Source organism: Poromitra crassiceps (genome assembly GCF_964638095.1).
Source record: "Poromitra crassiceps genome assembly, chromosome: 19".
In the NCBI taxonomy this organism is placed as follows: domain Eukaryota; kingdom Metazoa; phylum Chordata; class Actinopteri; order Beryciformes; family Melamphaidae; genus Poromitra; species Poromitra crassiceps.
In genome coordinates this window covers 19831104-19847339 of record NC_139646.1, presented here as the reverse complement: position 1 = coordinate 19847339, position 16236 = coordinate 19831104, and the positions used below count along the sequence as shown (strand labels likewise).

The 16236-nt window shown below is 42.2% G+C and overlaps 1 protein-coding gene across 1 annotated transcript; it reads right to left on the bottom strand.

The window, feature by feature from the left end:
- Positions 1 to 1610: 1610 nt before the first annotated feature.
- On the bottom strand, positions 1611 to 15961 carry cxcl12b (chemokine (C-X-C motif) ligand 12b (stromal cell-derived factor 1)). The gene is made up of 4 exons (XM_083656220.1): positions 15805 to 15961; positions 11903 to 12020; positions 5934 to 6017; positions 1611 to 3181 (listed from the first exon to the last, which is right to left on the bottom strand). The coding sequence occupies exons 1-4, from the start codon at positions 15869 to 15871 to the stop codon at positions 3142 to 3144; spliced, it is 309 nt and encodes a 102-aa protein (XP_083512346.1). The 5' UTR covers positions 15872 to 15961; the 3' UTR covers positions 1611 to 3141.
- Between the last annotated feature and the right edge of the window lie 275 nt (positions 15962 to 16236).

The following is a 16236-nucleotide window of genomic DNA, read 5'->3' as shown; positions in this document are numbered from 1 at the left end:
AAAGATATGTAATGTCCTCGACAGTGTTAGTAGGCTATTGTATTGCTATTGTAAGACAATGTTGGATGAAACTCATTTCACTTGTTATTACATATTAATACTATATCTCATTAATATACTGTAATAAATCATTAAAAACAATTTGCAGTTATCAGTGTAATAATCCTGTTAATGCGATTTATTTCCCATTAAAAGGGTATACTATGTAACAACCTTTTTTGTTGTTTATGTAGTCTAATTACTAAAGATTGATTGATTGATCAATCGATCTATCTGAAGATTGTATTTTTTTTAATAAGGCATTAACAATACATATTCATCCTTTTTAGATGTAACTAACCAAAGTTAGTGTGTGTAATTTAATTAATTTGGACTATTATAACATTATTGGCTCAATGTTACATGTTACATGTTACATTTCAGATTTCTCAGTAATGTAATAAAAATAATATAATTTCATTATAGAAAAGAATGTTCGGCAACTTTTATGGGAGATGTGTTACGTTAATAGGATTATTTCACTATATGAGCGGCAAATTGTTAACATTAATACTTGGAAAAAGGCCTCCACCAACTGCCATACACAGTATAGGTATGTGTAAAAAGACCAATATAATCACCACGACTTCCATAACAATTTCCAAAAATAGAAGAAAAAAAAATCCCCCAGTACTGCGGCATGGCAACAGTTAAGTGAAAGCTTGAAGCCCATGGGGAGCTGGGAGCGGCCCGATTGAAAGCACATGTTGGTCCCATTGGATCTGAACTCTAAGGTATTGTTCTGTTTTGGCTCAGTGGATCTATTGACACATCATCCATCAGTCTCACTGAAAACATACAACATCTAATTAGTTAGTTGGAGAGGGCCGGCCGGTGGGCTGAGCTGGATAATTGCCTGACTCATGTAACGCAGCGATAAGAGATATTCAATATGTTGTATGTTGGACCCAGATCTATTAGAGATATTATATTAGATTTACGTAGCAGCTGTGATTGGCAGTAGGCTATAGCCCCAGGAGAGAGGGACAAATCAGGGTAAAGGAAAATATTTAACTTATAATGAGCCACATGTTTCATTATATGATTTTTGACTATTTTGCTGGTTTGGAGATGATAAAAAACATTGCCTACTGTAGTCACGTATTTGCAAACATATTACAAATAATTATGGAATATTGCATGAAAACATAAAAAAAGAATGGTGTAATACTGTTTGATGGTACAGTACTCTATGCAAACGCCTTCATTTAGTACTGCTGCCTTTACATTGCATTCAAAGAAAATAGCATTTAGTAAGATTATACACAATACAAAAATAGAATCATTACATTTAAAAGACACATCTGATAATAAAGTGGCTCAAATATATATATATATAAAAAAGGATGATGAAAAACTTTCTTTTACCCCCGTGAACTTTCCCTTTGAATCAATTCAGCTATACGTGTTGCAAATGGTTAGCTTTTCGTTCCTACCGAGGACAGGTGTTGGTATGAATCTACTGCGGTTCACTTCCTATGTTGACATGGAATATATTTACTCAGTCAAACGCTATGTAACGACTCAAACTGCGTTATGAAATATGATGATAATGTTTCTACCTTTTGTTAAAAAAAAAAGCTTTGAGGTCAACATGTTTCTTTATATTGCATGTTTTTTATGAATAAATATTTGGTCTCCGTTTACTGATTCTAAGCCTTGTAATGACACAGCATGTTGAACCACTAAAGAAGCTGCATTGATAGGTGTTCCCCCCCCCCACACTTCATTAGAATCTTCATCAGTATGGCTGCCATCTGATCTGATCTGAAACACTTACTCCACTTTCATTCCCAAAGAAAATGCAACATCGGCTCCATTTCACAAGCCGATGTTTCTCTTTCAATGTTTCGTAACTGGCAAAAACAGGAATCTTGTTTATAATCACCACGGCAACTGACCCCATCTCATCCCGAAGCTTGCATAAAATAAACAGTGAAATCCATTAGCTTCAATGGCTCTGACCCCATGCATACTGTAGGCTAGCACCACACGATCAGTGCTGGTTCCTTAGTAGTTTATTTGATCTTATTTGAACTTCCATTCCCTTTCATTGCTGACGGAGTGACTTACGACGTAAGACAACGGCGAGACATTGTGTCAGCATATCCTGCCCTGATTGGTCACCACTTGTGGAGTGGGCTAACCTCATTGGCCAGCCTCGGTCCTTTTCCCCATGACCCCCTCAGTCAGAGTCCACTCCCGGGGGTAATGCTGCGTTCACGTCACATCGGGAAAACTCGACGAAAATTGGATTAAATCTTGCTGCGATAAATTGGAAGCGTTTTTCACGTCTTCAACTCGCATCCAAAATCTTTTTATTTAGGAATTTGAAGGCAACCCTAAATAAACTGTAGACATTACTCACTTTTAGTAGAGCTGAATGTCTTACTGTGAATATAACTGATCATTTAGATTTGTATTATCTTGGACTGCAATACTGTACTTGAATTCTCTGCCGTGTTTGAAATGTGCCATCTGTGTTGGCAAATTTCCGCAGTTTGTGAACTGGGAACTGGGAGAAACAATCCACATGTCCTACTTGTAAGTACTGCCGGGAGGCTAACGTGAACTGGTTTTCCCAGTCGGATGCTCTACAGTATTTACGGTAAATCTGACATGAGGTGAACGCGGCGTTACCCACAAAGCCTTATGTGTGACACAGAGAGTTCAAATTGTTCCATTGCAGCCACATCAAGTGAAGTAAGAAAATACTACGGTATATACAGATACACATTCAGAGTTAGTAAATGTACAGTGCATTCACACACACACACACACACACACACACGCACACGCACACGCACACGCACACACACACACACACACACACACACACACACTCAACATGCACCCCTGGCATCACTCCAACAGAAGGTGTAATTGCACTTGGTGTGAGCATGGACGTTTGGGAGGCGACTGCGTGGGGGGAAGCTTTGACCGGTGGCGGGCGGCGCCGGGGGCGGGCGGCAGCACGGTTTGGCGGTGAAGTGCTGGTTACATGCAGCGTGTTACATACATCCATAGCAGTGGAAGGGAGGTATACAGGTGCGGCCCGGGTTGCCAGGCCTGTCGACGTGCTGTACACATCCCCCTCTTTCTTTAGTTTTTGTTGCTATTGCGTCTTCTGTTTTTCTTCATCCTGGAAGGAGAGGGAGATACATAAGTTAGACTGAAGAGCAACATTTCAGATCGCAGCCTATTAGAGAGGCAACATGAATTCATTCATGTGATTTGTCTTTGGAAAATCAAACCTGGAAAATGAACAATAACAAACATTGATGCTTACAGTAACTGAACTTAATTTGATTTCACCAAATGTTCTGATGACTTTTCTGGCCGGCTAACATATACGTGTATTCGTATCATGGACCTACATAAAACTTTTCAAAACATTTTCCTCCAGTTTGAGAACGTTAAAGGTTGTAATTTCATCATAACTCAGGTAGCAAAACTTGTTCGGACTTTCCGACTTTATTATCTGAATTAAATGGCATTCGTGTGAAATTTCCAAATAGCAAATTCATTTTTATAACATCTGATTGTGATTGCACATGGCAGGGTATGTCATACAGTGCCTCACTGAAGCGGTGCACTGGTGAATAAGAGCGTGTGTGCTGTGGTGGGCAGACTTTCTCTGCAGAAATAAAGGTAAAAAAAAGAATAATTCCATCAGTCATAAGCATGTTAGGGGCCTCAGGTGTTGGTGAACAGTTTTGATAGGTGGACATCACATGACATCAAAGCTATGTGATTTGTGTGTGACAGTGTGACGCAGGGCGACGCGGAGAAAGAACAGGCATACTCAGCAAGAGTTCTCTTATTGTAGACCTATAAACAAAGTTTTAAAATGCAGACAGGAAACTGTGTGTGTGTGTGTGTGTGTGTGTGTGTGTGTGTGTGTGTGTGTGTGTGTGTGTGTGTGTGTGTGTGTGTGTGTGTGTGTGTGTGTGTGTCTGGTTTCTACCAGTTGTGTCTATTTCGTGGAAGAGAGGAAATCTGTTTCTGAAACAGCATGTAGGCTCTGTGACATTTATAACTGATTGGTAACCTTAGAGATAAAAGCGTGCGCTCGTACATCGGGCATTACGATAGAAGTCACTGGCGTGAAACAGAGGCTCGCTATAGTCTGACTCTGCAGACAATCACATACCAGGAAGTGATTCTGTGGTCTTTTGAGTCGACACTTGAGTTAAGTCATTTGCTGAGTGACTCTCTCTGTTACAACAACACTGCGCTACCACAACACTTTGGTGTTAACAGGTGGAGATTTTAAAGTCAGTGTATAGTTTCACTCACTCACTCACTCACGCACACCTCTCACCTCGAGCAGATAAAAAGCACAAGCGCATTTGTACGGTCACTAAAAGTACACTCCAACGTTTAAGCAATTCATTTTTCTCATTCACGATTCTTCACACTGTTGAAAACCATATAATTTAGGTGATTTTCATATTTTTACTTGGATTGAAGGATTACATCTATTATTGAGAAAATGATACAACATTTCAGGACCACCGGGCATTTTCGAGGTTAACAATGGGGTCTGAAAGCGTTTTATACACCTGGAGATACAAGGTTTTTAATAACCGCCGTGACCATGACTGGGAACTGACTGAACACGGATCTCCGGTGTGAAAGACAAGTGTTTCCGCGTTCCATCCACCCCGGCCGCAACACCCTTTACTGGCCACCTACCGTGCTATTTCAATAGCACACTCTATGACATGTACTGTATAACATTGATAGACAGTACATGTATCTGGAAACATGATATGCAACGTATTTTGGTTCCGAAACGTGATATTGTACGTATCCATGGCAGAACCGTAATGCTGACATTTTATTCTGGCAACCAGGCTGGAAATGTTTTGTGGTCTGACAGCTTGTGTTCCAACAGGATACAGTTTGCCACTGTGCCAGATGCCAATGTCAAGGAACTGTGTTAAGTGAGACGCAGCATGCTCAACAATAGACTACAGCAGCATTGCTTCAGAGATTCACACAATCACACACCAAGACAATAAACAATATCTTGTAACATTGTTGCTTAATTGGTGACATAGTGCCTCAGAAAATGGTTAATTGCTTGTTTTCACATTTCTGCATTTTAGCATTAAGTGTTAAGTAGCTATTAGTGTTGTACGTGTTTATGGAGTTCCAAGAGGGAGACATGCGGCCCGGTGATAATCGCCACCAGACACGTTGGGAACTTTGTTTTTTTACGAGGACTGCACACATTTTAACTGCGCAACTCGTTAAGAATGAGCAGGCTGGAGTAGTTTTTTACTACGAATGGTTTTCTTCCCCCACAACGCTGCTCTCCAACTGCAATCAGTCATGATGATTTAGTGGAAAATGCTTTGTATGAAATAAATGTCATGTTAAATATGTTTAGAAAACAAACTCAGTTTGTGTTTATAACCGCTGTGAGCTGAGATGGTGGTGGAAGTAGCCAACGCTTCTAAAGTACATCGGATTCCTTGTCTTGGCATTAGTGTATTAAACTCTTAGACAGACACATGTGAGAAAGGAGGAAGCAGAAATACCAGTGTCAGATTTATCTCTGTTCCTACTTGATGAACATCATTTCACAGATAATAACTCAGCTCTTATATCAACCAAGTTGATGAATTCACAGAGTAATGCCAGCAGGAAATTGAGAAGGGCCATTTTAATGCTTCTCTGATGTTTCTTCTCTGCATGTGAAGAGAGGTGTATTTCATTTCTGTCTTCCTCACATGCTTGTCTGCTCAGACCGTGTGTGTGTGTGTGTGTGTGTGTGTGTGTGTGTGTGTGTGTGTGTGTGTGTGTGTGTGCGTGTGCGTGTGCGTGTGTGCGCGCGCGTATGTGTGTGTGTGTGTCTGAGGGGGGGGGGGGAAGGGTCTCCTTACTTGTTAACGGCGTTCTTTAAGTACTGCTGCAGCCACTTGGTCTCTGGGTTGATGCAGACTTCTCTGTTGCTCTTCAGCTTGGCACTGTGAAAAGAAATTGAGTATTTAAAGGCTTTCACTCCACATATTCACTTATATGAAGAAGAAAAAAACATGCCCCAATTCATTATTCAATATCCATGAATTAAAAGTTCTTACAACGGATTAGATCTCATGAAATGTCACTGCTTTGTAAACACCAGACTCATACTGTAGCTAAAACCACTTTATTTTGTGTCCATTGTGCCACATGCTGTTTATTCCTACATGCCGTCTGTAGTCTGCAAATGATTAAATAATTGTTCACAATAATGAAAGAGTAAATAAGAGGGATGGAGAGGAAGGAAGTGGTACTCTAACCTCGTGCGTTTTCAAATCAGATACGATGATACTGCATATATAGTGGACTATATTTCACCTCTAGGGTTCTCCACAGTTAGCTGAACATCCTGGGATGCTGATAATGTTACAGCATCACAGGATGTTCGGCTAACTGAAGAGAATTAAAAGTAGATTATATCTATTTTATTAGCTGCGTTCAACTATGGGCACAAAATACCTCCGAGCGACCTGCAGGGAAATGGCACACTCCACACTGATCTGATCTGAGGCTCAATGAGGTTTCTTATTGGGTTGTCTTGATCCATCACTGTGTTTTTATACCAAAATAAACAGATTTCTGTTTTTCTACTTCGAGCGAGATTTTTGGTGCTCGAGCATGGATTTGTATTCTTTGTTTTTAGACATTTTGGAGTAAATGAACCTGAATGTTGCAGGTACAGTTACAGGGTACAGGTTCACTTTCTTCCACCCGGACACTTCAATGGCTGATTATGGGATAGACTAAAAGGTGCAATAAGTACACGATCTTGACTCCCCACAGCCCAAAATGACCATAATATATCTGCGGGAGGTCAATAAGGTTGTTGTTAAAGAGATAATTATCCGGAGAGGCTGTAAGCTAGAAGCGCTTACCTATGTCTTTATCTGTATAAGAATCACAGCAATAAGTCTTATGAGGGCTCACCTCAGACATAGCTCATCTTAATCTCTGAACCCGCTAAGCATCATACAACACATCCCAGTTAAACCCAGAGGATTAGCACACCTAACAGGCTGTCACATACACTGACAGTGAGAGATCACACCGGTGATTCTTACTTTAACCCCAGTAAACTTGCATCTAAACGTTAACCAAAAAAGGGAACCGCAGACACCGCTATTACTGCATACATTTACACTATTGGAAATATCTGGAAAAGAACACTAGCATCTCTTGTGTTTACAGTATTCGTTTTGTTGAACATATCATGGGAGCGCGGTCTCGATCAGGTAGGCCTACACGGTGTGTTTTGAAACGGCTACAATGTCAGGATCATATCTGGAGTTTTATGAAGGCTAGGCTCAGGAACAGCTCAGCTTAATCTCTAAACCCCCCCAGAACATCCAATAACACGTCCGCAGTTAAAACCAGAGGATTACTGGCTGTCACCCTCTGTGAGGGATCACAGCCCCCCCTCCGCTCCGGGACAGCTGCACACCGCACATCGCACTGCGCCGCCGGGCCTTTCCAAAGCTCTGTCTGTCCTCTCTGACGCATCTGGACAGCTCATTTAAAGTAGTATGGAGTTCACCAATCTATTTTTTTAACGAGGGAATAAAGTTATTTTAACACAGCTCAGCTTGTTTAAGACAAGAGAAGATAAGATGTACTTTATTACCCTACAGTATAGGGGAACGTCGCGGTTCAAACGTTTGGTAGGACTTAAGACGGAATTGTGTTGCTATAGGGAACAGTTTGGAACCTAGCTTATGTCCTGTCAGTTATTGTACTAGCAACCACTGCAACAGGAAATGGGGGAAATTTGGAATGTTTCATCTGTCGAGTTGAAACCTTCTATAAGCTAGATTAGGGAACACATATTAACTATTAACTATGGGTTTTTTCCTCAATAATTTCTCTCAATAATATGTGATTATAACTGTAACTAACTATAAGCCCCATACTGAGCAAAGCAGACTAAAAGCCCAATTCATGTGCAACAAATTCTTTACTTAAGCACTATTGAGGGAAAACCCATAGTGAATACAATAGTGCAGAATAAGGTGCCAATAAGTGGTTTGTAATGACTAATAATGAACCAAAACACTGTTAATATGCATGTTAATAAGCAATTAATTAATAGTTAATATGTATTCCCTAATCTAAAGTGTTACCAAAAAAGGTTTTATAGAATCACAGGATAAACTACCTCTTTAAAGATACTGCCAGTTGTCTCTGAAAGATTTGAATTAAAACAAGTGACATTATTTAACGCAAGGACCAGATCATTTGTTCGCTTGCTTTAAGAGAAATTTGACTTTACGACTCAATACAACAACATCTATACAACATTGATCAACACACGCTGAGGAGAGGAAGTCATCACCCCGAAACGCCCATATCTCAAGACAGTTGCATCAAAAATAATGATAAGAATATAGGTCTGATTGTAAACTGTATCATTTGAATTGTAAAAGAAGAGTTACTGTAGCCAGTGGTTCTCAATGTGAGGTCCGGGGGCCAACAGGGAGTCCCCAGCAAATTGATGAATTGTTCAACGTCGGCATTATTTAATTTACAAGAAGTTACACCAGAAAATTTATAGAAGAATGTCTGTTTTGATCACTGTTACAATACCTACACAATACAGTTAGTCATGGAATTCTGGACATATGTTCATATTTGGGTCTGAGACACAACATCTCATCAAATGTGGACCAAATGAGCCGTCCTTGATGTGAAAAAAGGTTGAATCCCTGCTGTAAAGTGCTCACCCTACATACTTATTGTCTGATAACCTCAACATTAACTTGTCAAGATGGATGTTTTGAAGCAGAGGCTGCTGGGATGTCAGAGCGACCGTACCGTACGTTATGATGTACAGCTCGGGGCTTTCAGAGAGCGTGTGTTCCTGCGGGCGAAGGCCGGCCTGTTGATGGAGAGCCGGGCCAAATATTTATGAGAGGATTTGTTCTGTTATCGGACGACAGACTCCGGGTCCACGAGCGGTGGGGGGAAATAGGGGAGGGGGGTCGGTGAGAGGTGTCCCACCCCGCCACCCCACCCCCCCTCCAAACATATGGATCTCACACCTCGGTGGCAAAAGGTTGTGTTTGAGAGTTAACAACTCAGAGGGGTAGCGCCTCTCCGCCTCTCTCTCTCCTCCCATCTCTCCCCTTCCCCTCCCCTCCTCTCCTCTCCCCTCCCCTCCCCTCCCCTCCCCTCCCATCCCCTCCTCTCCTCTCCCCCCCTGGCCTCCATCGCACGACCCTGCAAATGAAACACGTTCCTCTTCTCGTCTCAAATTGCTCCTCGAAACGCTTTCCATCTTGACGACTCATTTGATCTCATGTTCAACCTTTAGATGTTGTTTTTCTTAAACCCAATGAAGTGAGATAATTTCACTCATTTCCAATGCAGTGTCAATCTTTTCAGGATTTGTCTAGAAGTGAACGTCAATATCTTGAAACAAGTCAGATTAAGGCAGAGCTGCACTACTCTGTGACACTTGATTCTCCAAATAGGGCGGATTTTGTCACTTATTTTTGGGTTAGAAGTGTCCTCTGAGGCGGGGGCAAGGGAGGCCGTTACGGGTACGTAACCAGGAAGAGCCGGTCGTCTGCGCTGGACGACTGAAATGTTCATATTTTACATTTCCGTGGAATGCATAAACGTACAATGCCGCCATTGTGTCCTCCTGGCGATTGGGTTGGAGAAGTCATGCGATTCCACACAAACTCACATCAAATGAGTGTCTGTGACCCTCATGTGAACCAAATCAGGGTCCTTGATATGAAAAAGCTGGTACAATCACTGGACTATATAATGACCAATTTGTATCCCCAGCACCCCCCCAGCACCCCCCAGCACCCCCTGCGATACCTCCCCCTCCTCCTCCCCCCGATGTAGACACGCCGATGAACAAATGGCTTCCCCTTCTTCCCCGCTAAAACTTTAAAGAGCGTCTCAGGAGCATCAATCCTGGCAGAAATCCCTCAAAACCAACATCTGAGCCGGTTTAGGCCAAGCGGCTCGGACGGTAACAGGATCTGTTTGTTTTCTCCTCCTGGGATGTCCCCCCCCCCCCCCCCCCCTCCTCTTCACTCTTATTTTATTAACTAATCCGTTTCGGGAGGTTTCTGCTGTTTTGATGTGTCTGCCTCCATCCTGTTTATCTGTCTCCTCCTCTAGACTGGGCCGATGACCAACCGAGAGCGCGGCCCTAATTGACTTGGCTGGAATTTGAGGGCCGGAGTTCCACAAGCAGCAGGTAGTAATTACTTCACAGCAAGTTAATACCAACAGCATGCTGGGGGTGGCAGGGGGAGGGGTGTACGGAGGGACACTGGGGGCGGGAGGGGGGGCGGGCGGGGGTCGGGGGCCAAAGAGGGTCTAGTGTTACTGCCTGTCTTTCATCTGCCTCAATAGAGATATGGCCGCCGCGGCGCTCTGGGTTTCCCTCCGAGCGCTCCGGGCCTGAGTGACTTCTTGACTCCTCTGGCAGTGTTTTTTTGGAAGGCGGTCAGAAGGAGGCAGCTTGTGGCTCGACCCGGCCGCGGCGCTGCCTGTCCTCTGTGACCTTTTGCCACTCGGTCACCCCCTTTCTAACGGTCGTCGGTCACACACCCCTCCTTTTTGGGGGGGCGGCTGTAGGGCTTCTTCTGCCAACTCGTTTTTCTATAGGTTACAAATGAGTGAGGCATCTGGGTTAATGTGTTCCAGACTAGTGTGTGGCATTATACGAAATGTTGCCGGGCAGCTTGGGGGCGGGAAATCAAAATGAAAAAAAAAAAAAGAGGGAAGGGATAAAGGACACGGGGGGTCAGTAGAAATACAAAGGTAATCAGTTTGACCCCTAATGATTGTTTCCTTTGCTAAACATAAACGGCCCCTGGAGCCCCGGCATTTACTGCCTTCCTCTCTCTCTCTCTCTCTCTCTCTCTCTCCGTGAGCATCGTGTTGTTTCAATCCCAGCAAGTAAAGAATCTATCTATCTATCTATCTATCTATCTATCTATCTATCTATCTATTTATCTATCTATCTATCTATCTATCTATCTATCTATCTATCTATCTATCTATCTATCTAGGCTATCTATCTTTTCGCACACAATCTTGCATAATGCTCACTGCTAAGGATCCCATGGGAAATGAGCCTTAAGACAGTCCTTCCTTCTCCAAAACAACTCATTGAGCAGATCCAGGCCTTATTGGTTTGTCAATTTTAATTATCTTGGCCATCAAAAGCATAATGCTGGAGGATGTCGGTCATGACCTGTTCCTTGCAACACAACTGTTGGGCTCATCTGATCTAAGTGTTGTTGGGCTGATCTAAGGAAGATGGAATGCATGACTTAAATTGGTGTTAAAAAAAAAAGCAATGCAGATGTGCGTCTGATCAACACAGTCACGAAAAGCGAAGCCCGAAAAGAAAAGAAAAGGAAAGAGAATGAATTCAGCTCAATCAAAATGAAGTAACTTGAAGAAAAGCAAACTGGATGGAAAAAAATATATATATAAAAAAAGATCTCATGTTGAGTCTTAAAATTAATTAAAAATTCTCACAATGGAGTGAAGTCATTCTACCATCAGGAATTGACTATAGAAACAAGTGACAATATGTGGAAACAAGGCAGAATAAGTAAGACCTCTCCACTCGTTTCAAGAAAATGTCACTAGATTAATGTTGAAACAAGTTGATTTCCATTGCAAACAAGTGGAATAGTCTCATATTGGCAGTTTTTTCCACACTTCTCTATGAAAGACGATTATTTAACACTCAACGCGAGACTAAACAGCTTGCTAAGATGGATTTTTGCGGTACACAGATGAGTCCCAGCAGTCCTAATCATAGACTCTAGTCATAGACTCAGATTGATGGACTTACATGACTTGGAAGGGGCAGTTGGGTGTGTGGAGGAACTTGAGCTCCTTGATGGAGCGCTGGGGAACGGTGTTGAGGGTGGAGCGACACCAGCACCTCTCCACCAGGCTGATGGGCTTGGCTGCACACAGAGAGAGAGAAGACACCAGGATCAGCACCAGGGTTAGAGCAATAACATGTGATACAATGATGAGACAACAGAGTGTGCAGGTCAAACAGCTCATATTTTAAATATTGTAGGTAAAGTTGGTTGTAGAAGTGTTTCACGTTGATTCACCGTGTGGCTTTTATATCTAAGCTTCCAGACAGACGGACAAGGTTGTATTCTGGAGCCTCATTTCAATCAGTGTGAAGTCCGAGAGCAGCAACAACAAGCTCTCAGGAATGGTGGAGCAACCAGCCACTTGTATAAACACACACACACACACACACACACACACACACACACACACACACACACACACACACACACACACACACACACACACTCTCTCTCTCTCTCTCTCTCTCTCTCTCAAACATCTCAAAATTCCACTAGATATACCACAACTCGGACTACAAGATGGACAATAATCCTTGGTTGGAGGTTGAGACAAGAAAAATACATTTTTAAGCCTAGATTTTCCATCATATGTAGGCATTTTTTGAGTATTACATACTTTTATTTTAGCTGAACTGTTAATCAACCAAATTAGCTCAACAATTATGCTGTTTATAATTTGTTGAAGTCATATATTGAATGAAGTGGCTGCAATAAAAGACTGAGACAAATTGATTCATAAACGTTTCATTGTTCACGCTGAGAAGGAGTCATACACTCCGCTATACGGTTCATATGAGGATATTTATATTAATATGTATCAATATAAGACAAACTGCACACACACCAGCTTCTGCCCCATTTCTACCCTATTCAAACCCATCACATCCCTCAGTAGGCAAATTAAAAGATTAAAAGCCTGTTTAATCTACTGTAACTTCCCCACAAAGCATGGGAACGTATTGCTTTACCTGACATTGCTCCTAACAACATAGTCATTAAAAAGAGATTAGCCCGCTATACACACTTTCTGACCAGTCTCTTTCTTTCTCACACACACACACACACACACACACACACACACACACACACACACACACACACACACACACACACACACACACACACACACACACACACATTTTAGCTTTTCACTCGCAAAGCATTCAGCCTGGCCACTCTCATGGAGAAGGGCCCTCAGCGTTCAGCAAGACTGGAGTTTCCAATACTCCCCTCTCCCTCTGTCTTATGAAAGGGCCCAAATCACCTCAAGTACATTCTTAAAATGATTACAAATCACCCTGGAGCCTCCAGAGGCCTCTGAGGGCCCCGAGGCCCCACACTGCGATGCTCTGCTCTGTTATAACGCCAAAGTTTGTAACGCAAACAATTGCAGATTTATCGTTTTGTACTTTTCTTTGGAATAGGCCTTTAACAATCTTTCCAAAAAATACGATGATGCTTGTAAAAATGTCGATGAAAAGATGAGAGAAAACACACTGCAGTACAACTTGATACTATCAGAAGAAACACTCATAGGCTTGGTGCTACACTTCTACTGGTTCAGTGGTTCTCAAACCTTCTCACATCAAAGACCCCTCAACTTAATTAGACCACGGAACCCCATTTGATAAGACGTTGTCCCAGGGTCCCCCATCTGATAAGCTTTCTGCTTTTACAGTAGATGTTTTATTGCAGAAAGTGTATGAAACTATGGTCAAAATAGTCATACATTCTGTCATTGTGTTACTTAGTTATGGATGGTATTATAGTGAAAATAAATTATTCCCCTTTTTGCTGGGGATCCCCTTAAGGACCCCATGTGGGTCCCCGGACCCCACTTTGAGAACCATTGCTTTATTCAATGCACATACACTAATGGTGAGATACTACATTGAGGCTAAAGTGCACACAGGGGCAAAATACGGCCCCAGGGCCGGATTCAAAGAAAAACAAAACGTCCCCCCCAAAAACTCAATAAAAGGCAGAATTATGCTAATAAATCTCACCTGCTACAGCCATTGGATTTGTATCACTATTATATCAGGAGATTAACAAGAAATGACCAATCACAACGGGAGGGTTAAAAAGAGGGAGACTCCCGTGAAAATCAGGAGTGTTGACAGGTATAATCTCCAATGTGTGGCCCTTCGCTTACTTGATGTAAATCAGTATGGCCCTCAGGAAAAACATGTTGCCCACCCCTGCTATAGTGTGTGGCAACACATTACAACATGTCAAAGAGCAGAGGTTGCTTTTGCTGAAAGTTCAATCAACTCTTTTTATTATATCAACCACTTCCTACCCTGATAAACACACAAATTAACTAAATGAGCTCAACATGTCCCTATTAATACGTGTCTTTATAACGCCAAATGTCCCCCTCTACAAATGGCTACATCCAAAGCAATATCAGCCTCCACTCCCTCACTCAGGCTCTTTTCTCATGCTAACTCCAGAGGTTGGTTATGCGGCTCGCAGCAACAGGGCCAGCTAGCGAGCATCCAGAGCTATCAGCGCCGCATTGTTTATCCCTAATTAGAAACTAATTAAAAGAAAGCAGAGAGAAAAGACAAACACACATTCAGGCCGTCTCTTTAATATGCAATGAGGAGGCTTTACTGGGCCTGGCTGGAACAACATAGCTTATCACGCTGGCCAGGCCACTCACACCCAGCTTCTCACACCAACGTTCACTTGTGACCCATTCATGGGGGTTAAGGTGTTGGTCTCTTTGAAAACTGCACTTCACCTCTGAAATGTCAAGGGGTCCAATCTGAAGTTTTATCATTTTTGGAAAAAATTAAACCTGATCTTTGTGGCTCTATCTATCTATCTATCTATCTATCTATCTATCTATCTATCTATCTATCTATCTATCTATCTATCTATATATAGAACAGCATATGATAATGTCAAGTAGGCCTATATTATAGATTTATTTCTTTACTTTGATGCTAGCAATCATTTCCTCATTGTGGGTGTCACGTTTTACAAAATGGTCAATATATAAATTTGAATGAATATCTGAGTATTATATCCAAGTCAGAGAAACACAAGATTGATAGCAAAAGATCTGAGCAGGATATCAAAGTGTTCAAGTTTTGGAGGTTAATACCAGTGAGAGTGCGACAAAATGTTTGTTACCAAGGTGGCCTGGCAGTCCACAACACAAATGACAGTCCAAGTGAATAATGAAGCCTGACACAAAAGTACCAGCAATACCTTCAACGACTCTAAACACTGCCAAGTTCAGCTTTGATAAATGACACGGAAAATGTTATGTTGTGAAGACAAAAGGATTCTACCATTGGAGACATTCGCGTGATCTTAGAATTATAAGGTTCTATCCACCTTCAGGAGAGATCTGAAATATTGAGCTTCAAAGTTTTCAGCATCCATTGAGTTAAGTGGAGATTGGTCCTTTTGTTTGGGGAATTACAGACTCCAAAATCATTATTTTCAAAATGTAACACCACACATACCGCTATGTCAACAGGCACCCATAGAATAGCTTCATGCAACCAACTCACATAGTGAAACAAAAATGTCAGATAGAACCTTATAATACCAAGATGACTAACATTACATAAATATGATTAATAAAGCTGAATCTGACAAACTGGGGTTTGTGGCCATTGTGCTTCCTATATATATATATATATATATATATATATATATATATATATATATATATATATATATACCGGTATATAAGACAAACCCCAGTTTCTCCACAATATAATTTCTCTAAGACTAAAACCCTTCTTCTGTCAAAAATCCTAAATCAGTCATAAAATCAAACATAATCAAACCAACAAACCCCGCCTAAACCATTCAAATCTGTCTGAAATCCTGGACTCACCGGTGGTGGTGGGGACGTACGTGGCCACAGCCAGCAGAGCCATCAGAGCCAGCAGTTTGACATCCATGATGGGCCAGCGGACAGAAGAGAAGAGAAGAGAGGAGAGGCTGCAGGCAGGCAGGCAGGCAGGCAGGCAGGAGGGCTGCTCTCTGCTACAATCCAGACCAGGGCACAGAGTGTGACTGCCAGCAGCTCTCCACAGCACTGTGTTAAATCCTCAGCTGAGAGGGAAAGTGAGAGGGAGGGAGGGAGGGAGAGAGAGAGAGAGAGAGGGAGAGAGAGAGAGAGAGGGAGAGTCCCACTTTCTCAGAGAGAGAGGGGGGGGGGGGGGGGGCAGCAAGAGAGGAGGGAAGGAGGGCCGAGCCCATGGCCGTAGCTAGCTATGAGGACGGGGAGGTCCGGACCTCCCCTAATATTTCAGAGAAAAAAATA